The sequence below is a fragment of the Oncorhynchus mykiss genome, chromosome 26 (genome assembly GCF_013265735.2).
Source record: "Oncorhynchus mykiss isolate Arlee chromosome 26, USDA_OmykA_1.1, whole genome shotgun sequence".
NCBI classification, from domain to species: Eukaryota; Metazoa; Chordata; class Actinopteri; order Salmoniformes; family Salmonidae; genus Oncorhynchus; species Oncorhynchus mykiss.
The window spans coordinates 10,453,143-10,480,328 of NC_048590.1; the positions used below are offsets into that span (position 1 = coordinate 10,453,143).

Sequence of the window (27,186 nt, forward strand, 5' to 3'; positions counted from 1 at the left end):
CCTATTGCAGATTCAGTCTTCCCAGCCTGGTGCAGGTCTATAATTTTGTTTCTGGTGTCCTTTGACAGCTCTTTGGTCTTGGCCATAGTGGAGTTTGGAGTGTGATTGTTTGAGGTTGTGGACAGGTGTCTTTTATACTGATAACAAGTTCAAACAGGTGCCATTAATACAGTGGAGGACAGAGGAGCCTCTTAAAGAATAAGTTACAGGTCTGTGAGAGCCAGAAATCTTGTTTGTTTGTAGGTGACCAAATACTTATTTTCCACCATCATTTGCAAATAAATTCATAAAAAATCCTACAATGTGATTTTCTGGATTTTTTTTATTCTCATTTTGTCTGTCATAGTTTAAGTGTACCTATGATGAAAATTACAGTCCTCTCTCATCTTTTTTAGTAGAACTTGCACAATTGGTGGCTGACTAAATACTTTTTTGCCCCACTGTAAGTACAGCAGCTCTAGCAACGTCAATCTAAAAACAGCTTAAATGATTTCTTCCTATTTAACAATATCTTCTTATTTAAAGACAAATATATGGTAAAGAAAGCGTGTTCTCTTTCCAGTCTTTCCGGTCCTCTGAAGCAGCACATAGTCAGCAGGTTGTCACCGTCAAAAACAGCATTCTTGGAGCAATTCTGAGGTAATAATTTTGTGAGGACTGAGCGAGTGTTTATGAAGTGAAATAGAACTAGAACTGCCCTCGTACTCCTTCCTTCGTGACCGCTACGAGTAAAAATAGAGCCAACCAGCATAGCAACGGAAGCTTTGGTTAATTACATAATCCGGTCAGTGTTTTTTGCTAATTCTAGCAACAGCCCTAGCAACAGAAGCTGGAACTCATCGAATCGAATTTCATGAACTGTGCCCTCATCAGGCTGAGTCTAATGAAAAGGAATGTGACATCATGGGGCAGTTTCAGGAGGTAGTTCATCAACATGATGTTTGTGGTCTGATAAGCAGTGTTGCCAACTCATTTTCATGGTAAATTGCTAGAGGCAGGTTGATTTGTTGCTAAAAGTTGCTAAAAGATGTTGCGATGTCATTGCGTGATAACGTAAAACTGCGTCATCACGTAGAATACACAGTAAAGTTACTGAAATTGACTGGCCATCTCAGAGAAAATGAGGTTCAGGTACAGACTCCCACTCTTTTCTGTACATTTGGCTGTAAAATTTTGATTGAGACTTTTTGATTGATGTTGTGAGTTCTGTTCAAGATCAAAACATTTGTGACCAACTATATTCATTGGGTTTGGCTCGTCGAACCCGTACTACTGCTGCTGCAGTCAGCCAACAATGATTTGCAATTTGCTGAAATTGGTGCTAGTGTAACAGGGTTATATTGATTCTATATATATTGATTATATTGATTCCCCTTGCCACTTTATTGTTAAGCCAATGGGTTTTTGGTTTGAGTTTGTCTTGCCTTCACCTACTCAACATGGCATCTTATTGGCTGGTTTGCGTAGCTTGCTTACGAGGGGGGATGTTCCAGTTGGAATCGTCCCAGTGAACAAGCACCAAACCAGCGGTAAGTTGTTGGTTGCAAAGCATTGTACATCAAAAGTGATTTTTATACTCTCAAGTGATGATTTAAATGTACAATTTATATCAAATTGTTTGTAAATGTTATTCGAACAGAATATTTGTTGTGCATTTTGTTGTAAAGAATTCCCGTCACTCACAATGCACTTTCGCAGCCAGGCATGTGTGTTGTGACTGAGTGTGTGACAGAGAAAATCGTTTTTGTCATTTAGAGGGAAAATGCGTGCATTTTAACGTTTGAGTCACTTTTCAAAAGTTGCTAAAAGTTCAAAAAACATTTTTAAAAGTTGCTAAAAACGTTGCCAGGGTAGTCTGAAAAGTTTCTAAATCTAGCAACAAAATTGCTAAATTGGCATCACTGCTGAGAAGTCCTCACTGAGCTCTGTTCTCACTTTATACGCACGCAAACATGCACAGAAAATGAAAGGACAAACATCATAGAAGTGTATATAGTACCCAAATGTTCCTTAACGGCAACAAGGCCATTATGGTAAAATATTAATCTCAAGTAAATCTCACTATTGATTTTATATGTTTATTTCATACACAGAGGTATAATATAAATATAGATATATTGTGCTATTTATTTCAAAACTGGCAAGACATCATTTGTATTGAACAGTTCAAGTCGACCTTGACTGGTTAATGCAGTTTTAACAGACACAAAACAGTCAAGATTGGGGGCAATTACATTTTCAGTCAGTCCTTTTACTGAACACATCAAATTGAAAAGTGCCTATCGTTTTCCATTGGGATATTTGAATTTGTGAATTTAATTTCAATTAATCTCCTGGACAGACCGGAAGTTAAATGGAATTGACCCCAACCATACATACAGTGTCCCCATAAATATGATACTGAAAAAAGAAAACACATCTGCACCAATGCAGAAATTGCATAATAGTCCATATCCAACATAATTATTGTTATTCAAACAAACAAAATAACAAACCGGACAGTTTCACAGTGTATGAATGAACAGAGAGTCATGGTGTGTTAGTGTTATTCTTTTTCACATGCTCTTGGGTGGGCTCCTTCAGTGAGAGTCAGAAAGTAAAGTATTGGGCGAACAAACTCCTTTTGTTCCTCCGATTCGTTTGGTTCCATGGTTGCCTTGTCAGTCTCAGGAAGGCTGCATAAGAAGGTTGAAATGACAGCAGTTACACAATGCCAAACACAACAACAAAAGGTTTCAAAGAGCCAACACAGAGTTTAATGAACACACTCAACATACAGTACATTCCAGAATGCAATGCAGCTACATAAAGAGGCTGCATATAGTCTTCATAACACTAAAAGTGCATTGCCTCAAACCCTTTGGCTCTCTTGATCCAAAAATCAGTTACTTCACCTTTCCACAATATTGTCCTTAAGTATTTTCAAAATGTAGTTTCTTATTGCTCAGTGATGGTGCGAATCAAAGCCAGACAGCATTCCCTCTTAACAATAGCTATTAGAGTAGTGAGTGAATTCTAAATATGTGTGGCACTGCCTTTTCTTTGTGTCCGACATTTATTTCCATAAAAAATAAAAACATTTTAACAACCCAATATACCCATCATGGACATTGTATTATTTGTTTAATTCTGTGTTGTTACAGGATTCAACCCACATAATGCATAGTACATTTAATAAAAATAATAATTGACCTCAAAAGGCACAAATTGCTCAGCACTAATTCAAGCTTTGGTTGTTATGTACAGTGCCTTCAGAAAGTATTGAAACCCCTTGACTTTCTCCATATTTTATTGTGTTACTGAATTAAAAAAATGCATAAAAAAATAATTCTTACCCCTCTACACACAATACACCAAAGTCAAAACATGTTTTTTGAAAACTTTGCAACGTTACTGAAATTAAAATACAGAAATATCTCATTTATATAAATATTCACACCTAGAATCACCTTTGGCAGCGATCACAGCTATGAGTCTTTCTGGGTTAGTCTCTAAGAGCTTTGCACACCTGGATTGTACAATTATTATTTTTTTAATTCTTCAAGCTCTGTCTAGTTGGTTGTTGCTAGACAGCCATTTTAAAGTCAAACCGTAACTAGGCAACTCGGGAACATTCAATGCCATCTTGGTAAGCAATGCCATCCTTGTGTTTTAGGTAATATTTCTGCTGAAAGGTGAATTTGTCTCCCAGTGTCTGGTGGAAAGCAGACAACCTGGTTTTTCACTAGAATTTTGCCTGTGCTAAGCTCTATTCAGTTTATTTTTATTAAAAAAACCTCCCTAGTTCTTGCCAATGACAAGTATATCCATAACATGATGCAGCCACCACCGTGCTTGAAAATATGGACAACGACCCAACACATCTTTGGACACTGTGTTAACTAACCTCCAGACGAGCTTCAATGCCATACAACTCTCCTTCCGTGGCCTCCAACTGCTCTTAAATGCAAGTAAAACTAAATGCATGCACTTCAACAGATCGCTGCCCACACCTGCCCACCTGTCCAGCATCACTACTCTGGACGGTTCTGACTTAGAATATGTGGACAACTACAGATACCTAGGTGTCTGGTTAGACTGTAAACTCTCCTTGCAGACTCACACTCTCTAATCCAAAATTAAATCCAGAATCAGCTTCCTATTTCACAACAAAGCATTCTTCACTCATGCTGCCTAACATACGCTCGTAAAACGGACTATCCTACCGATCCTGGACTTCGGCGATGTCATTTACAAAATAGCCTCCAACACTCTACTCAGCAAATTGGATGCAGTCTACCACAGTGCCATCCGTTTTGTCACCAAAGCCCCATATACTACCCACCACTGCGACCTGTATGCTCTCGTTGGCTGGTCCTCGCTTCATATTCGTCGCCAAACCCACTGGCTCCAGGTCATCTATAAGTCTCTGCTAGGTAAAGCCCTGCCTTATCTCAGCTCACTGGTCACCATAGCAGCACCCACCCATAGCACGAGCTCCAGCAGGTATATTTCACTGGTCACCCCCAAAGCCAATTCCTCCTTTGGCCGCCTTTCCTTCCAGTTCTCTACTGCCAATGACTGGAACAAACTGCAAAATCACTGAAGCTGGAGACTCATATCTCCCTCACTAACTTTAAACACTAGCTGTCAGAGCAGCTCACAGATCACTGCACCTGTACATAGCCCATCTGTAAATAGCCCATCCAACTACCTCATCCCCATATTATTGCACATTCATCTTCTGCACATCTATCAGTCCAGTGTTTAATTGCTATATTGTATTTATTTCGCCACTATGGCCTATTTTATTGCCTTACCTCCCTTATCCTACCTTATCCTACTCACTGTGTGTACAGTGCCGTGCGAAAGTCTTCGGCCCCCTTGAACTTTGCGACCCTTTGCCACATTTCAGGCTTCAAACATAAATATATAAAACTGTATTTTTTTGTGAAGAATCAACAACAAGTGGGACACAATCATGAAGTGGAATGACATTTATTGGATATTTCAAACCTTTTTAACAAATCAAAAACTGAAAAATTGGGCGTGCAAAATTATTCAGCCCCCTTAAGTTAATACTTTGTAGCGCCACCTTTTGCTGCGATTACAGCTGTAAGTCGCTTGGGGTATGTCTCTATCAGTTTTGCACATCGAGAGACTGACATTTTTTCCCATTCCTCCTTGCAAAACAGCTCGAGCTCAGTGAGGTTGGATGGAGAGCATTTGTGAACAGCAGTTTTCAGTTCTTTCCACAGATTCTTGATTGGATTCAGGTCTGGACTTTGACTTGGCCATTCTAACACCTGGATATGTTTATTTTTGAACCATTTCATTGTAGATTTTGCTTTATGTTTTGGATCATTGTCTTGTTGGAAGACAAATCTCCGTCCCAGTCTCAGGTCTTTTGCAGACTCCATCAGGTTTTCTTCCAGAATGGTCCTGTATTTGGCTCCATCCATCTTCCCATCAATTTTAACCATCTTCCCTGTCCCTGCTGAAGAAAAGCAGGCCCAAACCATGATGCTGCCACCACCATGTTTGACAGTGGGGATGGTGTGTTCAGGGTGATGAGCTGTGTTGCTTTTACGCCAAACATAACATTTTGCATTGTTGCCAAAAAGTTCAATTTTGGTTTCATCTGACCAGAGCACCTTCTTCCACATGTTTGGTGTGTCTCCCAGGTGGCTTGTGGCAAACTTTAAACGACACTTTTTATGGATATCTTTAAGAAATGGCTTTCTTCTTGCCACTCTTCCATAAAGGCCAGATTTGTGCAATATACGACTGATTGTTGTCCTATGGACAGAGTCTCCCACCTCAGCTGTAGATCTCTGCAGTTCATCCAGAGTGATCATGGGCCTCTTGGCTGCATCTCTGATCAGTCTTCTCCTTGTATGAGCTGAAGGTTTAGAGGGACGGCCAGGTCTTGGTAGATTTGCAGTGGTCTGATACTCCTTCCATTTCAATATTATCGCTTGCACAGTGCTCCTTGGGATGTTTAAAGCTTGGGAAATATTTTTGTATCCAAATTCGGCTTTAAACTTCTTCACAACAGTATCTCGGACCTGCCTGGTGTGTTCCTTGTTCTTCATGATGCTCTCTGCGCTTTTGACGGACCTCTGAGACTATCACAGTGCAGGTGCATTCATACGGAGACTTGATTACACACAGGTGGATTGTATTTATCATCATTAGTCATTTAGGTCAACATTGGATCATTCAGAGATCCTCACTGAACTTCTGGAGAGAGTTTGCTGCACTGAAAGTAAAGGGGCTGAATAATTTTGCACGCCCAATTTTTCAGTTTTTGATTTGTTAAAAAAGTTTGAAATATCCAATAAATGTCGTTCCACTTCATGATTGTGTCCCACTTGTTGCTGATTCTTCACAAAAAAATACAGTTTTATATCTTTATGTTTGAAGCCTGAAATGTGGCAAAATGTTGCAAAGTTCAAGGGGGCCGAATACTTTCGCAAGGCACTGTATATAGACTTTTCTATTGTATTATTATTATTGTATTATTTTTATTATTGTATTATTGACTGTATGTTTGTTTATTCCATGTGTTGTTGTTTGTGACGTACTGCTTTGCTTCATCTTGGCCAGGTCGCAGTTGTAAATGAGAACTTGGTCTCAACTAGCCTACGTGGTTAAATAAAGGTGATATATATATATATATTTTTTTTTTTTAATATATTTTTTTTTTAAACACCTCCAGGCTGTAAGGGCTATTTGACCAATAAGGAGAGTGATGGAGTGCTAAATCAGATGACCTGGCCTCAATAATCTTCAACCCAATTGAGATGGTTTGGGATGAGTTGGACTGCAGAGTGAAGGAAAGGCAGCCAACAAGTGCTCAGCATATGTGGGAACTCCTTAAACGGTTGGAAAAGCATTTGGTCGGTGCGCATATATATGTATGTATAGACAGGGATCTGAATACTTTCCGGAAAGTATTCAGATCCCTTGACTTTTTCCACATTTTGTTACGTTAGTCTTATTCTAAAATTGATAAAATAAATAAAAATCCTCAGCAATCTTAGCAATCTACACACAAAACCCAATAAATACAAAGCCAAAAAAGTTTTTTAGAAATAAAAAACAGAAATACCTTATTTACACAAGTATTCAGAGACTCTAAATTGAGCTCAGGTGCATCCTGTTTTCATTGATCATCCCGTTTCTAAAACTTGATTGGAGTCCAGCTGTGGTAAATTTGATTAATTGGACATGATTTGGAAAGGCACAAACCTGTCTATATAAGGTCCCACATTTGACAGGCCATGTCAGAGCAAAAACCAAGCCATGAGGTCGAAGGAATTGTCCGTAGAGCTCCTAGAAAGGATTGTGTCGAGACACAGATCTGGGGATGGGTACCAAAAAATGTCTGCAGCATTGAAGTCAAAGAACGCAGTGGCCTCCATCATTCTTAAATGGAAGAAGTTTGGAACCACCAATACTCTTCCAAGAGCTGGCCGCCCAGCCGAACTGAGTAATCAGGGGAGAAGGGTCTTGGTCAGGGAGGTGACCAAGAACCCGATGGTCACTCTGACAGAGGTCATGAGGTCCTCTGTGGAGATGGGAGAAACTTCCAGAAGGACAACCATCTCTGCAGCACTCCACCAATCAGGCCTTTATGGTACTTGGGAGTTTGCAATCAGCCAACTTGGAGATTACCAAAAGGCACCTAAAGACTCTCAGATTCTCAGGTCTGATGAGACCAAGATTAAACTCTTTTGGCCTGGAGGAAACCTGGCATCATCTCTACCGTGAAGCATGGTGGTGGCAGTATTAAGCTGGTGGGGATGTTTTTCAGCAGCAGGGACTGGGAGACCAGGATTGAGGGAAAGATGAACGGAGCAAAGTACAGAGAGATCCCTGATTAAAACCTGATCCAGAGCGCTCAGGACCCAGATTGGGGTGACGGTCCACCTTTCAACAGGACAACGACCCTAAGCACACAGCCAAGACTATGCAGGAGAGGCTTCGGGACAAGTCTCTCTAGGTCATTGAGTGGCCCAGCCAGAGCCCGGATCCAACCTGACAGAGCTTGAAAGGATCTGCAAAGAAGAATGGGAGAAACCCAAATACAGGTGTGCCAAGCTTGTAGCATAATATCAAATAAGACTCGAGGCTATAATTGTTGCCAAAGGTGCTTCAACAAAGTACTTAGTACTTAATAGTGAAGACATCAATACTATGAAATAACACATTTGGAATAATGTAGTAACCAAAAAAAGTGTTAAACGAATCAAAATATATTTTAGATTTTAGATTCTTCAAATTAGGCAGGCACCCTTTGCCTTGATGACAGCTTTGCACACTCTTGGCATTCTCTCAACCAGCTTCATGAGGTAGTCACCTGGTGTCACGGTCGTCATAAAGAGGAGACCAAGGCACAGCGTCGTAAGCGTACATTCTTCTTTAATTAAAGAAAGAACACTGAACAAACTATCAAAACGAACCATGAAGCTAATGTGCGTAGTGCAGACAGGCAACTAAACATAGACCAAGAACCCACAAAATACCCAAGGAATATGGCTACCTAAATATGGTCCCCAATCAGAGACAACGATAAACAGCTGCCTCTGATTGGGAACCAATTCAGGCCACCGTAGACCTACATATACCTAGACTTACAAAACCCCCTCGATATACAAAAACCCCTAGACAATACAAAAAACTAACATACCCACCCTAGTCACACCCTGACCTGACCAAAATAATAAAGAAAACAAAGATAACTAAGGTCAGGGCGTGACACCTGGAATGTAATTTCAATTAACAGGTGTGCCTTGTTAAGTTAATTTGTGGAATTTCTTAATGCGTTTGAGACAATCAGTTGTGTTGTGACAAGGTAGAGATGGTATACAGAAGATATCCCTATTTGGTAAAAGACCAAGTCCATATTATGGCAGGAACTTCTCAAATAAGCAAAGAGAAACGATAGTCCATAATTACTTTAAGACATGAAGGTCAGTCAATTCGCAAAAATTCAATAACTTTGAATGTTTCTTCAAGTGCAGTCGCAAATACCATCAAGTGCTATGATGAAACTGGCTCTCATGAGGACCACCACAGGAAAGGAAGTCCCAGAGTTACCTCTGCTGCAGAGGATAAGTTCATTAGAGTTACCAGACTCAAGCCCAAATTTGACTAGAAGACACGAGGTGGGAAAGAAGAATCCCATCTCCGACAATCGTTGGTACAGCTGAAGTATCTATCTAACAAACACTTCACTACCAGAGAAGCTCAACAACTAAGAGCGACATTCTGACCTCTGGTGGACAACCAGAGCCTTACACCCATCCATCCCTTCCTCATAGAAGGACTGATTGGTTTCAACAGAGAGACGACAAAGAAAGACATCTCCGCGTAAATATATATATTGCATTTCTTATCCGAATGAGCGGTGGTTCATGTGCAAAGTATTACTATTCCATTGAGCGTCGGTTCCAAATGTATCAAAGTGTTCTCGCTTTGTCTCTCCCTCTCTTTACCTACCCCTCCATATGTGTAACAAGCCGTCATATCTTGTCAGTCCACTTCGGACCCGTTTCATTGTATTACGTTTCTAATCAATAATCTATACCTGTGTGTTTTTATGTATTCTGTGTTATTATTTAGTTAGTTAGTAAATAAATAATTAAGCCAATTTGTGTATTGCTGATTCATCAATCAATCAAATTGATTCATAAAGCCCTTTTTACATCAGCCGATGTCACAAAGTGCTATATAGAAACCCAGCCTAAAACCCCAAACAGCAAGCAATGCGGCTAGGAAAAATTCCCAAGAAAGGCAGGAACCTAGGAAGACACCTGGGGAGTAACCAGGCTCTGACGGGTGGCCAGTCCTCCTCTGGCTGTGCCTGGGTGGAGATTATAACAGTACATGGCCAAGATGTTCAAACGTTCATAGATGACCAATAAGGTTAGAGTTCTTGCAGATATAAAGGAGTATGTGAAGTTCAACATGAGACTGATATGAGGTCATAATAATTAATACGTGACTGTTATCGAGATATATATCTATATATCTTCCAAGAGTTTAATTTGGGAGACGGTAACTCATTAAACAACTTTTCCCGTGCTGCCCCAAATTCCAAATGAGTTAGTTGTTACATGATTTGTTTAATCAAGTAACAATTAAACAGTTAATTGATTTGATAAATAACAGCCACATTAGCGATAGTCATGTCACGTGACATTAAAACTTGAAACAGCCAAGCCTCCTAACTCCTGATTGGTCAGTTCAGTGGAGCCAGATCCTTATCATTCCTTCTGGCTGTTGGAGAGGTCGGAGGGGTAGTTGAGTGAGCTTGGGCCTTTTATGGCAAAATGAAAATAAAGACTTTTCAATTTGGAGAGAATACTGGACACTAGGGGACACCTAGGCCTTGTTATGGATAAAAGTCTATAAAGATAGATTGGTATAAAATATCTGCTCCATTTTCAGAGCACATGTTGACAAGATGTTGGGGAATCACTTGAGGGAATTATTGACCAACCTCAGTGTACAGGTCAATAAACATACTAGTTGTTTTGTTATGTTTCAGTCTTCTGTGATGTATATAAAGTGTAATATTGTGATGCAAACTCAAAATTCAATACATTTTAACTCTCTTTAATATCTGATATGGTATAGGTGTCTTCTTTAATTAAGCCGGCTCTGTGTGACCCTGATTTAGCCCTCTGCAGTAAAAGGTTAATGGAAGGATGTTCCTTGTTACAATTGTTGTTACCAGGTACTAGCCTTTTTATCAACCCTGGCATTACATGTGGATTCAATGGTAGTGGCAGCTTGTGGTTACATATAACAAGGTCATATTTTGGTTTGATTTATTGACATGGTAATTCACAGGTGACTTTCAAATGTGTAATTACATTAGTTACATAGTGGAACAGGATGTAATAATATCAGTAGTTACACATGTGGGATAACATTAAGCAAGTGAATGTGTAAGTACACAATCCTAGTTCCAATTGTGCAATAACTGATTCCGCAACAACCCCATTACCATGTAGTTACATAGTAAAATCGATGTAACTACTATGTTGTTTACACAGTTATTACTGTGTTACTTACATAGTAATAGTGGCAACTTAATGTAAAGTGTTACCAAATATGGTGGTGTGTCTGATGTGATGGGGCTGTTTTGCTTCCACTGGTTCTGGGACCATGTTAAGGTCAATGGCATCATGAACTTTACCCAGTACCAGGACATTTTTTAATATTTTTTTACATTGGATAAAAGTAGAGACTCAGAGCTAGAAAACTGTATATAATACACTACAATTGAGGAAAAATGGGAAAGTAATTTTTAATTGAAAGTCGATAAACTTGTAACTCCACTTTTGAGAAAATGGCACTTAAATGTTTCGGTACATCTACTGGAGACCTCTTCTTTGTCTACACCCATTCAGCATCGTTCACACCCTCTTAAGCCTTAGCCCCACACATCTCTTTAAGGATTCACATGTGAGGCCATGTGCTAAACAGAGTGAGTACGGTAGTGTACTAAACAACCAAAGATTTCAAGACTAAAGGCTGGTTGATACTACAACTATCGACATGTCTATACAGTTGTAAAATATAGCTTACGGTTGTGAGTGTGACAAAATAAAAGCAGATCATTCTACCAGAAAATGTTAGAACTTGGACACTGTCTTGTTGGCCAAACGTTATATCTTAATTTGACTTTGGTGCAGGTCATGTTGTTCGTTACATTACACTATTAAAATCTAAGTTAATTGTCACATGCACAGAATTACACAAGGTGTAAACGGTACAGTGAAATGGTTACTTGTATAGTGGAGTCTTTTGTTTAGACATGTAGTTAGCTGGCACAACAATTAACCATAATTCCAACTCATAACGTTACTACCCTGCATGAATCTACAGGTAGCTAACACTAACCAAGTAGGTTCAATGTTAGCTAGCTAGCTAACATTAGGCTATAACTAGCAGTGCAAATGGCTCTGAGATACGAACCATATTACTACACGGATCATACATGTAATGTCAGCTAGCGAGCCAGCAAAAGAAAAAACAACTTTGACAAAAACAACTTTGACAAAATTACAAATGTATATCAGAAAATGTAGCTAGCTAGACTCTCCTACCCGTACACATGGATGAACACTTCTCCCTCTCTGTCACATATTCCATGGATGCCCTTAGTTTGAAGATATCATCTGGATTTGCAATCAAACGCCTGAATTTTCTCCATCTCCTTAGCTATCATACTCCGTTTCCACCGGGCATTCCACTGATTTCAAAACTCGGTCCTCTAAAAAGTGCAACACTTTTGCAGTTCTTCATGATATCTTTAAAAAAAAGCTGTGTTAGAAAGGATTACCTACACATACTGAGCAGCTCATGTTATAGACAGAAGCGTGATACATGGCAGACCCATCCGAACTGATCTCTCGGCATGTCCAGCCCAACCATTATCTCAGCCAATCATAGCTAGGGAAGGTTCCCCCTCTTTTTCCGTGGCTAAACCAAATAGGCTTGTAATTTAACAATTTCATTCATATTTACAGATGGCATAGAAGTTTGTTATTAAGGCACAATAAACTTAGCCTGTTCCAGAAGGCATTTCTGCCAAAACAATATATAATATATAATATATATATATATATATATATATATATATATATATATATATATATATATATATATATATATATATATATATATATATATATATATTGCTCAAAAAAATAAAGGGAACACTAAAATAACACATCCTAGATCTGAATTAATGAAATATTCTTATTAAATACTTTTTTCTTTACATAGTTGAATGTGCTGACAACAAAATCACACAAAAATGATCAATGGAAATCAAATTTATCAACCCATGGAGGTCTGGATTTGGAGTCACACTCAAAATTAAAGTGGAAAACCAAACTACAGGCTGATCCAACTTTGATGTAATGTCCTTAAAACAAGTCAAAATGAGGCTCAGTAGTGTGTGTGGCCTCCACATGCCTGTATGACCTTCATACAACACCTGGGCATGCTCCTGATGAGGTGGCGGATGGTCTCCTGAGGGATCTCCTCCCAGACCTGGATTAAAGCATCCGCCAACTCCTGGACAGTCTGTGGTGCAACGTGGCGTTGGAGGATGGAGCGAGACATGATGTCCCAGATGTGCTCAATTGGATTCAGGTCTAGGGAATGGGCGGGCCAGTCCATAGCATCAATGCCTTCCTCTTGCAGGAACTGCTGACACACTCCAGCCACATCAGGTCTAGCATTGTCTTGCATTAGGAGGAACCCAGGGCCAACCGCACCAGCATATGGAATCACAAGGAGTCTGAGGATCTCATCTCGGTACCTAATGGCAGTCAGGCTACCTCTGGCGAGCACATGGAGGGCTGTGCGGCCCCCCAAAGAAATGCCACCCCACACCATGACTGACCCACCGCCAAACCGGTCATGCTGGAGGATGTTGCAGGCAGCAGAACGTTCTCCACGGCGTCTCCAGCCTGTCACGTCTGTCACATGTGCTCAGTGTGAACCTGCTTTTATCTGTGAAGAGCACAGGGTGCCAGTGGCGAATTTTCCAATCTTGGTGTTCTCTGGCAAATGAAAAACGTCCTGCACGGTGTTGGGCTGTAAGCAAAACCCCCACCTGTGGACGTCGGGCCCTCATACCACCCTCATGGAGTCTGTTTCTGACCGTTTGAGCAGACACATGCACATTTTTTGGCCTGCTGGAGGTCATTTTGCAGGGCTCTGGCAGTGCTCCTCCTGCTCCTCCTTGCACAAAGGCAGAGGTAGCGGTCCTGCTGCTGGGTTGTTGCCCTCCTACGGCCTCCTCCACGTCTCCTGATGTACTGGCCTGTCTCCTGGTAGCGCCACCATGCTCTGGACACTACGCTGACAGACGCAGCAAACCTTCTTGCCACAGCTCGCATTGATGTGCCATCCTGGATGAGCTGCCCTACCTGAGCCACTTGTGTGGGTTGTAGACTCCGTCTCATGCTACCACTAGAGTGAAAGCACCGCCAGCATTCAAAAGTGACCAAAACATCAGCCAGGAAGCATAGGAACTGAGAAGTGGTCTGTGGTCCCCACCTGCAGAACCACTCCTTTATTGGGGGTGTCTTGCTAATTGCCTATAATTTCCACCTGTTGTCTATTCCATTTGCACAACAGCATGTGAAATTTATTGTCAATCAGTGTTGCTTCCTAAGTGGACAGTTTGATTTCACAGAAGTGTGATTGACTTGGAGTTACATTGTGTTGTTTAAGTGTTCCCTTTATTTTTTTGAGCAGTATATATATATATATATATATATATATATATATATATATGATCAAATGACTCTGGTGAAGTAGTGATGGGAACCATCTGCTTAGTTTCCTGGAACAAGTTATAAAAAAAGATCAGTGCCGTTATCCTTGCAAGTGGAGGGTGACGGATTACTGAAAAGGGGCGCCAATAATTTTTATAATCCCTATCTTTTTGAGAGAACAAAAATAAAAATTCTCTAAGCAATTGTATTAGTATAAAATAATATAATCTAACCCCCTTTTTTTATATACATACAATATAGGTATTTTTTGTTCATTTTTATCAAGGGTGCCAATAATTTTGGACATGACTGTATATTATGTACCTATTTACGTTATATTAAATATCAACCTTAAAGCAAAAAACGTATCAGTTGTGGACCGGTTGTGTACAACAATTTTATGTATGCTTTTTGGTATCCATACCAGATTCAATCAGTATATTGTTGATCAGAATAAAGGTGATTCTAATTGAAATAGTATAAACTGAGCAGGTGTTCAATGGATAACTAACCTTGATGAGAGGGTTAATGACTCCAACATTAGGACTGGTGTTGAACACTTTGTTGAAGCCAGTCTCTCTGTTGACCAGCTCCAGCTGATAGAACTTCTTGTCATCCTACAAAAAAAACAGGAAAGACTGGTCAGTTCATGTCTGTAACAGAAGGACCACTTTGGAAACAAGTGTTTAAATTACTGCTTTGAAGTAGGGAACCAATGGACATCTTGTTGTATTATTTCATACCCAAATAAATCAAATTCAACATGTGAGTCAGAGGACTGACATGGATAGAATGGGACCACACTCAGAGCCACACTAAGGTCCCAATTTAAGTCAATAAAATAAATGCCAACTGTAGGTTCACTTAGAATATTTCTGCTGTATTTTATGGTAAAGCTGTTCCTCTGGCATAGGATGTATTGGATATCAACAGGAATCCATGCCACAGCTATCATTCAAATACAGTGTTAACATTCTGAGTTAACCCTCAGTGAGGATTTCCTTTATCTGCAACTGATTGAATTGAGTTAGGGCCCTTAAGTGTTTGCATCAGTACAATGTGTTGTATCATTCACAGGGAATAAAACATTGAAGTTGGAATGTTGGTAAAATCATTAGAAGTTTTAAGAAGGTAAAATAAAGTCCACTAAAAGGAGGAAATCTTAAGGTAAAGTATAGTGGGGCAAAAAAAGTATTTAGTCAGCCACCAATTGTGGAAGTACTCCCACTTAAAAAGATGAGAGAGGCATGTAAGTTTCATCATAGGTACACTTCAACTATGACAAACAAAATGAGAAAAAAAAATCCAGAAAATCACATTGTAGGACTTTTTATGAATTTATTTGCAAATTATGGTGGAAAATAAGTATTTGGTCACCTTCAAACAAGCAAGATTTCTGGCTCTCACAGACCTGTAACTTCTTCTTTAAGAGGCTCCTCTGTCCTCCACTCATTACCTGTATTAATAGCACCTGTTTGAACTTGTTATCAGTATAAAAGACACCTGTCCACAAGCTCAAACAGTCACACGCCAAACTCCACTATGGCCAAGACCAAGAGCTGTCAAAGGACACCAGAAACAAAATTGTAGACCTGCACCAGGCTGGGAAGACTGAATCTGCAATAGGTAAGCAGCTTGGTTTGAAGAAATCAACTGTGGGAGCAATTATTAGGAAATGAAAGACATACAAGACCACTGATAATCTTCCTCGATCTGGGGCTCCACGCAAGATCTCACCCCGTGGGGTCAAAATGATCACAAGAACGGTGAGCAAAAATCCCAGAACCACACGGGGGGACCTAGTGAATGACCTGCAGAGAGCTGGGACCAAAGTAACAAAGCCTACCATCAGTAACACACTACGCCGCCAGGGACTCAAATCCTGCAGTGCCAGACGTGTCCCCCTGCTTAAGCCAGTACATGTCCAGGCCCGTCTGAAGTTTGCTAGAGAGCATTTGGATGATCCAGAAGAAGATTGGGAGAATGTCATATGGTCAGATGAAACCAAAATATAACTTTTTGGTAAAAACTAAACTCGTCGTGTTTGGAGGACAAAGAATGCTGAGTTGCATCCAAAGAACACCATACCTACTGTGAAACATGGGGGTGGAAACATCATGCTTTGGGTCTGTTTTTCTGCAAAGGGACCAGGACAACTGATCCGTGTAAAGGAAAGAATGAATGGGGCCATGTATCGTGAGATTTTGAGTGAAAACCTCCTTCCATCAGCAAGGGCATTGAAGATGAAACGTGGCTGGGTCTTTCAGCATGACAATGATCCCAAACACACTGCCCGGGCAACGAAGGAGTGGCTTCGTAAGAAGCATTTCAAGGTCCTGGAGTGGCCTAGCCAGTCTCCAGATCTCAACCCCATAGAAAATCTTTGGAGGGAGTTGAAAGTCCGTGTTGCCCAGCAACAGCCCCAAAACATCACTGCTCTAGAGGAGATCTGCATGGAGGAATGGGCCAAAATACCAGCAACAGTGTGTGAGAACCTTGTGAAGACTTACAGAAAACGTTTGACCTCTGTCATTGCCAACAAAGGGTATATAACAAAGTATTGAGATAAACTTTTGATTTTGACCAAATACTTATTTTTCACCATCATTTGCAAATAAATTAATTTGAAAATCCTACAATGTGATTTTCTGGATTTTTCTTCTCATTTTGTCTGTCATAGTTGAAGTGTACCTATGATGAAAATTACAGGCCTCTCATATTTTTAAGTGGGAGAACTTGCACAATTGGTGGCTGACTAAATACTTTTTTGCCCCACTGTATATATAAACTTAAATAGAGTTTAATGATTTCAGTGTTCTTTTTTGTTTATTTTATTCCCTTATGACCATAGCAGGTGCAAACACTTAAAACAATACCCTCTGATTTGTAGCTAGATGGTAGATATTCAAATCCTATAGTCACATCTTGGCCACAAATTCTGAGTGGGTATTTTTCTATTTGTTTGATGTGTACTTGAAGCACGGAATTCAGACATTACATACATTGAAATAAATCACAAGGGTTAATACAAATCAATGAATCATGGCATACAATCAAAGAATGTCAGTGCCTGTTCATGGTTTGAAGGTCTCATTGAGTGTCAGTGAGAGGACATTTGTATAGATAGTGATGGAGCTAGCTGGGGGGTTCATGTTGGAGCCTCTTAGGCTTTTGTGATATCCGTTGTTGGTTCCCAAAATGTTTCTGGTAGGTTCCGAAACTACAGCTGCAGTCCAATTCTCTCCCTTTCTCAATGAAGTGTGCACCCATTCACTCTCCCTCATGGACTCAATAGCATTGGATAGGTGTGTACATGGGCTTGCAAGACTCCCCCTTTTTCCTCCAAACATAACGATGGTCATTATGGCCAAACAGTTCTATTTTTGTTATATCAGACCAGAGGACATTTCTCCAAAAAGTACAACCTTTGACCCATGTGCAGTTGCAAACTGTAGTCTGGCTTTTTCATGGCAGTTTTGGAGCAGTGGCTTCTTCCTTGCTAAGCAGCCTTTCAGGTTATGTCGATATAGGACTCGTTTTACTGTGGATATAGATACTTTTGTACCTGTTTCTTCCAGCATCTTCACAAGGTCCTTTGCTGTTGTTCTGGGATTGATTTGCACATTTCGCACCAAAGTATGTCCATCTCTAGGGGACAGAATGCATCTCCTTCCTGAGCGGTATGACAGCTGCGTGGTCCATGGTGTTTATACTTGCTTACTATTGTTTGTACAGATGAACGTGGAACCTTCAGGCGTTTGGAAATTGCTCCCAGGGATGAAACAGACTTTTTTTTTTTTCTGATTTCTTTTGATTTTCCCATGATGTCAAGCAAAGAGGCACTGAGTTCGAAGGTAGGCCTTGAAATACATCCACAGGTACACCTCCAATTGACTCAGATGATGTCAATTAGCCTATCAGAAGCTTCTTAAGCCATGACATGGAATTCTCCAAGCTGTTTAAAGGCACAGTCAACTTAGTGTATGTAAACTTCTGACCCACTGGAATTGTGATACAGTGAATTATACGTTAAATAATCTGTCTGTAAACACTTGTTGGATAAATTACTTGTGTCATGCACAAAGTAGATGTCCTAATTGACTTGCAAAAACTATAGTTTGTTTAATAAGAAATGTGTGGAGTGGTTGAAAAACTAGTTTTAATGACTCCAACCTAAGTGTATGTAAACATCTGACTTCAACTGTATGTCTTTCTTAAACCATGCTTTAAATCCATGCGGGGGAGTGAACGAGGGTGAGAACTGCCAAGTAAAGATTTATAAAGATTCTGTCATATACGATTTCAGGACCATTCATGACAACGGACATTTGTTTTTCCAGATCATGTGATCTAACCAGGGACCTAGTTATTGTTATAGTTGACTATTTAAGCAATAAGGCATGAGGGGGTGTGGTATATGGCCAATATACCACGGCTAGGGGCTGTTCTTAATCACGACGCAACGCAGAGTGCCTGGATACAGGCCTTAACCGTGGTATATTGGCCATATACTACACACCCCAAGGTGCCTTATTGCGATTATAAACTGGTTATCAACATAAGTAGAGCAGTAAAAATCTATGTTTTGTCATACCCGTGGTATACGGTCTGACATACCACGGCTGTCAGCCAATCAAATCAGCATTCAGGGCTCGAACCACCATGTTTATGAAACAGTATATACAACTTAGGGCCTATCAGGACGTATTTCATTGTGGACAATTAGGTAATATTTGATTGAGACCTTGATCAATGAGATATCCACCCACTCAAGTAAACAGGGAAAAGTTTGTGCTTAATCCTATTCTTTAACTTACATTTTTGGTTGAGTTAGAGATTATTTGTTGACCTGTCGTCAAGTTAGTATTCACTGTATTGCAAAAGTTATACTGAATTGTTTGGTTGTCAACAAACCACATATCAACATTTGAAGGAGATGTACTGTATCTACTGATTGGATAGTTCAATCTATGCCACCCACGTGGTCCTATTCTTTAACTTTAGAGTTTTGGTTGAGTTGGAGACATGAATCCAACATGTACATTTTTAACTGCTATTTAGGCCGGGACTCAATCTGATACGCATTATAGCGCCCTTGACATTTAAAGGTAATTTCCATTGCATTTACTGTGAATGAGATCTCCACAAATGTCAGGGAAAATGCCTTTAAAATCCGAATTGTCGACTGTACAACACGCTGTGCTATAAATTAAATTGTGGCCTTACTGTATTGCAAAAGTGATATCGAATTGTTTTTGGTTGTCAACTAAACCAAATATTAACATTTGAAGGAGATGTATCTACTACTTGGACAGTTTCATCTGTGCCACTGGTTTAGTGCTATTCTTTATCCGTTTCCAACTTCTAGGAATATTTTAATCCACTTAACCCCAATATTTCACCATCATTGTAAAGCCCTAGTTCTTTGTTGCTTTGGGAAAGTCAATTCTGAAGATTTTTACTTAATTTAATGTGATTCTAAATTAATTTACATTTGTCACTCAAGTTTAGATGTAATTCGTAGTAAGGGGAATCAGTGTCACTGGCCGCCATAGTTGTTTTTGTTGCCGAGCTGAGGAGCGTCACCCAGCATGGTAAAATTAATTGCAGTCCATATCTTCTCTTCTATCGCGGGGATTCAATGATGTCCGAGGGGGAAAAAAACGTGTTTGTTGTTGTAATATCTCAAACGGACGTGGCAATTTCACCATTAAGGGGAAGGGGATACCGAGTCAGTTCCATAACTGTATCCATTCAACTGAAATGTGTCTTCTGCATTTAACTCAACCCCTCTGAATTAGAGAGGGGGCGGGGGGCTGCCTTAATCGACATCCAGGTTATCGGTGTCCGGGGAGCAGTTTTTGTGGGGGTTAACTGCCTTGCTCAAGGGCAGAATGGCAAGTTTTTCCACCTTGCCGGCTCAGGGATTCTAATAAGCAACCTTTTGGTTACTGTCACAGCGCTCTAACTGCTGGGATTCCAGCTTTAAGGTCAACCCTGTAACGTGAACTCTCGTATTCCTTTCAAATCTTTTTTTTTGACGAAACAAACATTGATCATCTAATAGCTAAATCAAGATGTAAAAGCAGTTGAGCTGGTTCTAATCTTTTTGCCATTTTCTGGTGTTTTGTGGTGGAAAACTGGGCCCATCTAGCATAACACGTCAGCGCTGTTGCCCATACATAGATAAACTGGAAATGTTTTAACAATTTCAACATCAAAGGGCACACAACAACTTTCTATTTCCTTTGTCACAAGGGGAGATGAAATCTAAGATAAAAATCGTCAACCCTGTCAGTTTAAGTCACTTTTTTTTAATGTATTTTTTATTTTACCTCTTGAGATGGAAAAATATGTTTGTTATGAAGTTGAACATGTGCTCTTTGTGACAGAATGTTAAAATTAAGTGAAATTGTTATATTTGACAAAATTAAAGGACCCAAAAGTTACTCGTGGAATAACACAATAATGTAAAAAATAATGTCCAGGGAACATACTTCCACAACAGCGCCCAACCAAATGGTAATTACTTTATGTTCCGAGAAGGTTTCTTATTAGTTGACCAAACAACCAATTCCCTGAGAATTACTTTTCTACTGAATTCTACTGTGTCAGGGGCAGATCTCAAAAATGGAATTGGGTAATGGCATACAACTATAATAGGATGAATTGGATGGTAGAAATGTCAATGTATCCCCTCATCAAATTTATTTAAAGTCACCAGTGAATTTGCTGTTTATTTTCCCCCCAATGTTCAAGTGAAACCTACGCCCTTGAGTTGACCACCCACCACCAGTTTCTTGACAAGGGCCTCTCGCTCTGTCACCATGTCCTTGAGCTCAGCAATGACCTGTAGGTCCTCATGACGACTCTCTCTGTTCCGAAACTTATCTTCTGTCCCCTCCAATCTAGACCAGGGTGAAACATCAAAACATAAAATATGCATTAGGTAACCATAAAAGTATCAAATTGCCAAGTAGACGCCACACAGTACCTTGTATGGCATCTTAGATGACGCACACATTGAAAATTATCGAAATCAAATCCAATTTATTTCTATAGTCCTTCTTACATCAGCTGATATCTCAAAGTGCTGTACAGAAACCCAGCCTAAAACCTCAAACAGCAAGCAATGCAGGTGTAGAAGCACTCAGGTGTGCAGGTGTAGAAGCATCTAAATTAGGTCACCATAGATGGCATTAAGAATGTAAGCAGAACAATGGGGGAGGATCTGTGTATCAACATTTCAACAGTGGCATAACATTCTAGCACACGTCATCGGATAAAAATAACATTTGAGGTGAGATCCCTGGCTTTTGATTGCTCTCTCTCACACACACACACATACACACACCGTGCCCTTACAGTATCTGGAGGGCAGAGATCTTGTCCTTCAGTAGCTCCTGGGCTTTGTTGAAGTCTGAGAGCATGATCTGAGTCTCTCTATGGTGAACAGCACTCAGCTCCCCCAGCTCTCTCTCATGTCTCTTTGTCAGGTCCTGTTCATGAGCCCTGAGGCACAGAGAGAGAGAAACAGAGGTCAGTCACATATCCCCTTTGGCTGAATGTAAACAAAGTTTGCAGCCAAACTATGTTAAAATGAGTCTCTGTACACTCTCCAGTCAATAATGAGTAAATAATTAAAGCAAGCTAAAAATAACTATAATGCATTTATATAACAGGCACTCACTCCTGTGAGATTTTTACCTCTCTTCCCATATCTAATCATGGAATTTATCCAAACACAACACTACCTTTCCCCAAATCCAAACTGCAATACAGTCTCTGCTTAACTGGTTGTGGATGTTGTAGAATTCAAGTGGAATAAAAGAGGGATGTGTATGTCAGTCACCTCCAAAAGATACACCTGCCATGTCCTGAGAAATGGGACTTTATTTATATCTTGAGAGTCTCTGTAGGACACGTCATACTGAAGGATGGCCACAATCACGTCAATCATTCTAGCCACAGAGCATAGCATTATGCCAGAGATAGAGATCTTCAGTTATCTCCGGGTACATATAGTGCATTCGGAAAGTATTCAATCCCTTTCCTTTTTCCACATTTTGTTACGTTACAGCCTAAAAATTATGAAATTCTTTCCCCCCCTCATTAATCTACACACAATGCCCCATAATGACAAAGCAAAAACAGGTTTTTAGAATGTTTAAAAACAATGTAACTGTATTGCCTAATGTGAATGCAAAAGGGGTGCAACTCAATATTAGGAAGGTGTTCCTAATGTTTTGTACATTAAGTAAGTTAACTAGGCACCACATAATTTTGGTTCAGTAGTTATCAGTTTTGAGCAGTTTGATAAAGTCATAGTTAACAGTATTGTTGACAAATGACAAGAAAATAATATCAAAAGTAAAGACAATATTGCATTTTGAAAAAAGCTGATCCAAATTGAAATAGTGATTTGGTACAGTGAACAAGTTACTTTGTGAATTTGTTTGTTGTACTCACTCAATTGAAAATGTGCTTAGAATTGTGAATTATGAGCCATTTTGATTATCTGTTTAGATTTTTGTGCTTAGAGTTTTAAAAATATACCACTTTAGCACCAAAGTGATTGGGGGAAAAAAACTGTAAATCACACCTCACATGATAATGTGGGCTCTTGAAAAATATAATACTATTTTTCATGTCAATCTAGCATTTCTAAGACCATGAGGGTCCACATATACTGAGAGGTTTGGAAGACCTGGGTACTCCCTCGCTCCCTTAGGGGTCACTATAAATAGATGCCAGTTAATGGGTCCCAGTACCTGATCTGCTGGTTGGCCTCGCTGCGGACTCGGAGAACCTCTTTGCCCTTGAGCTCCAGCTCTCTGGTGAGGGTGCTGATGGTCTCATTGAGGGAGTGGATCTCGTGGTCCAGGTCTGTGATACGGTGGGTTCTGCAGGACACCTCCTGCTGCAGGTCTGATATACTACCCAGCAGGTCCTCCTCCTGGTTCCAAGTCAGACAAGATAATGAAGACAATCATAATTGCTGAGGTGACAATTCCAATCTAATTCAGTCAATTCAGAACTAGAATTGAAATTCCAATTCAAGAATGAAAAAGCACACATTTTCAGGTACTTTTTTAGGATCCCAACTCTAGGGATAGCTATCAAAGCGAATTAATCCTATTGGTACAGAGCTTAGTACGCCTGCTCTAAAAACATAGGGGGGCTGGTTTGATTCCATCCATAAATAGTTCCACAACTTTGCTACAGCCAATTCAATAGTAATTGCCAGTGTGTAAATGTAGGGTTACACCAAGAAACAAACTTGTTTCCCCTCTTTCCCTCATTGATGTGAGTTTGTGACACCCAGGTATTATTCAAAACAATATGGTTACAACAATACTTCAACATTTCTAAAGCGGTTTACAGACTGTGTGTCCAAATATATAAATATTTGATTTGGGACCCTATTTCTAATTTGTTTAATTTGTAAGAGATATTGTAGAAGCTGCTTGGAAGAGGCATGGGTAGATGTCAGCCCTAAGGCGCAGTCTACATTTTTAAGTGGGTCATGTTAAAAGCTGTAGCACTGCAATTAACTGAAATGAGTTGTCCTTGTATTTCTGAGAAATAAAAAGAGAGCAAGGGAAGGAAAGAGAGAGAGAGACAGGGAAAGAGAGAGTGTGGTCCAACATAGGAAAATTATGCAACCGAAGTGCTCGGAAATATATATAGAAATGTGTACACACATGGAACCTTTCAGATTCTTTGTTGTTCTTCACTTATGTATTATTATTCACCCTAAAGATTAAAGCACAGACTATGAGAAAATGGGTAATCTTGGACCTCTGGGCAGTTTGCTTATCTATACGACTTAGTATCATCCTACCCTATTATGTTTGTGTTACTGCATACCCCAGTTTGTCAATGCAAAAAGCAACATCAAAAGCAGCATTTACTTTTCAAAACGCTGCCTCAGCCTGTATATGAGATGCACATGATGTGATCGTAAGCTGTTGTATTTCAAATATAATTATAATATTGTTTTGGCTACATCACAGATGCTTGGCAAACAGTGAGCTTCAGCTCCCAAGGGATGAGTCCCAAATAACAATTTATAAAAATAAAAAAATAAGCACAAACACACCCTAAAAGTCCTCCTCTGGTCCTTTCTAGCCACTGATAGCAAGTCAGGGGCCATGTGTATCAAGCATCTCAGAGTAAGAGTACTAATCTAGGATCAGGCAAAACTTATCCTAGATCAGAACTCCTACTATGAGACGTGTAATACATACACCCCCAGATATAATTTCACCCCCCCCCCCCCCCAAATTGTTATGGGTATGATTAAGAGTGTGGTTAGGGGCAACTTCTACCTCAAGCAGCAAAAAGTGTCAACTACGGACTGACCTGTTGCTGACTCTGTTCCAGAGCACCCTGTAGCTCCAGTTTGGCAGCAGTGTTATCCTTCAGGTGAATCTGGCGCAGATGCTCTATGGCTGTTGCATGGAGGTGGTTCAGCTCAGAGCGCAGGGAGGCTACAGGGGAGGAAGAGGAGGAGGGGAACATTAAAGTCCCGTGAGGCTCAATTGGTAGAGCATGGCTTTGAAAATACATATTTTACTTTGAAACAACGTCTTTTTTTGGTAATCATTTCGATGGCTAAATTTCAACCGTACATACAGTTGAAGTCGGAAGTCTACATACACCTTAGCCAGATACATTTAAACTCAGTTTTTCACAATTCCTGACATTTAATCCAAGTAAAAATTCCATGTCTTAGGTCAGTTAGGATCACCACGTTATTTAAAAAATTTGAAATGTCAGAATAATAGTAGAGAGAATGATTTATTTCAGCACATTCCCAGTAGGACAGAAGTTGACATACACTCAATTAGTATTTTGTAGCATTGCCTTTAAATTGTTTAACTTCGGTAAAACATTTCGGGTAGCCTTCCACAAGCTTCCCACAATAAGTTGAGTGAATTTTGGCCCATTCTTCCTGACAGAGCTGGTGTAACTGAGTCAGGTTTGTAGGCCTCCTTGCTCTCACACGCTTTTTCAGTTCTGCCCACACATTTTCTATAGGATTGAGGTCAGGGCTTTGTGATGGCCACTCCAATACCTTGACTTTGTTGTCCTTAAGCCAATTGAGAAGCATTTGATAGCCTTCAATAGTGGCTGTACTAGAGAATTTAAAACCTTTTTTGTACAGTCTTGGCCAAAAGTTTTGAGAATGACACAAATATACATTTTCACAAAGTCTGCTGCCTTAGTTTTAATGATGGCAATTTGCATATACTCCAGAATGTTATGAAGAGTGATCAGATGAATTGCAATTAATTGCAAAGTCCCTCTTTGCCATGCAAATGAACTGAATCCCCCAAAAACATTTCCACTGCATTTCAGCCCTGCCACAAAAGGACCAGCTGACCAGCTGTCATGGCAGTGATTCTCTCGTTAACACGTGTGTGAGTGTTGACGAGGACAAAGCTGGAGATCACTCTGTGTGAGCATCTGCATGCAGACTTTTTTTAGGGTGGCCTGGTGTCAAGAAGGGCAGCAAAGAAGCCACTTCTCTCCAGGAAAAACATCAGGGGCAGACTCATATTCTGCAAAAGGTACAGGGATTGGACTGCTGAGGAACTGGGGAAAAGTAATTTTCTCTGATGAATCCCCTTTCCAATTTTTTGGGACATCTGGAAAAAAGCTTGTCCGGAGAAGACAAGGTGAGCGCTACCATCAGTCTTGTGTCATGCCAACAGTAAAGCATCCCGAGACCATTCATGTGTGTGGTTGCTTCTCAGCCAAGGGAGTGGGCTCACTCACAATTTTGCCTAAGAACACAGCCATGAATAAAGTATGGTAACAACACATCCTCCGAGAGCAACTTCTCCCAACCTTCCAGGAACAGTTTTGTGACGATCAATGCCATTTCCAGCATGATGGAGCACCTTGCCATAAGGCAAAAGTGATAACTAAGTGGCTCGGGGTGCGAAACATCGATATTTTGGGTCCATGGTCAGGAAACTCCTCAGATCTTAATCCCATTGAGAACTTGTGGTCAATCCCCAAGAGGCGGGTGGACAAACAAAATCCCACAAATTCTGACAAACTCCAAGCATTGATTATGCAAGAATGATTATCCATGTTGCCCAGAAGTTAATTGACAGCCAGGGCAGATTGCTTAGGTCTTGAAAAAGAAGGGTCAACACTGCAAATATTGACTCTTTGCATCAACTTCATGTAACTGTCAATAAAAGCATTTGACACTTATGAAATGCTTGTAATTTTACTTCAGTATTCTATAGTAACATCTGCCAAAAAAGATCTAAAGACACTGAAGCAGCAAACTTTGTGGAAATTAATATTTGTGTCACTCAAAACGTTTGGCCACGACTGTACATGGGACTGATTTTAAGACATTTTGCTTAATTGATTTGATTAATATTATGGTGTTTCTATTCCAAGAAAATTTAAAAACCTTTTCCGTTAGGATGGGTCTAAGTTAGGATGGAATGGAAATGATGGCGCTGTAAAACGGGACGTCGGGAGTAGGCTACAGTACTTGGCTATTTAGCTAAATAATCTCTGTGTTGTGCGGGCACGCAGGAGACCGGGGTTCAATTCACTGATGGGGAGGAAGGATAAGGAAGAAGGCTGTCCTTGTAAATAAGAATTTGTTCTTAACTGACTTGCCTAGTTATATAAAGGTTACACTAAGAGCATAACATTTCTACACCATAATTATAGTCTAACCAATACCCAAACGGAGATTCAGTCAAAATGACAATCTCATTGATTTATCAAGACCAGTCCCCATGCTTATCTCAGAGCAGCGAGAAACGGTTGTAGGCTATTGCTTCAAATCCTATTGCTTTTTTAAATAAATAAGACCTACACCACTTAACAGCACATTACTCAACACTTTTGAGACTCA

General features: G+C 40.0%; 1 protein-coding gene across 4 annotated transcripts in view; it reads right to left on the bottom strand.

Annotated features, from left to right (window-relative positions):
- Positions 1 to 2,058: 2,058 nt before the first annotated feature.
- zgc:85722 (uncharacterized protein LOC407982 homolog) overlaps positions 2,059 to 27,186 on the bottom strand; it is a 91,982-nt gene continuing 66,854 nt past the window's right edge. For 3 of the 4 annotated variants that reach the window (XM_036963531.1, XM_036963529.1, XM_036963532.1), the window contains exons 12-17: positions 24,657 to 24,784; positions 23,063 to 23,247; positions 21,657 to 21,803; positions 21,061 to 21,199; positions 14,804 to 14,908; positions 2,059 to 2,675 (exon numbers count right to left, since the gene is read on the bottom strand). In XM_036963531.1, coding sequence (XP_036819426.1) covers positions 2,667 to 2,675; positions 14,804 to 14,908; positions 21,061 to 21,199; positions 21,657 to 21,803; positions 23,063 to 23,247; positions 24,657 to 24,784 — 713 coding nt within the window. In that variant the 3' untranslated portion in view covers positions 2,059 to 2,666. The remainder of the gene's footprint in view (positions 2,676 to 14,803; positions 14,909 to 21,060; positions 21,200 to 21,656; positions 21,804 to 23,062; positions 23,248 to 24,656; positions 24,785 to 27,186) is intronic. The other variant, XM_036963530.1, reaches the window with a different exon arrangement.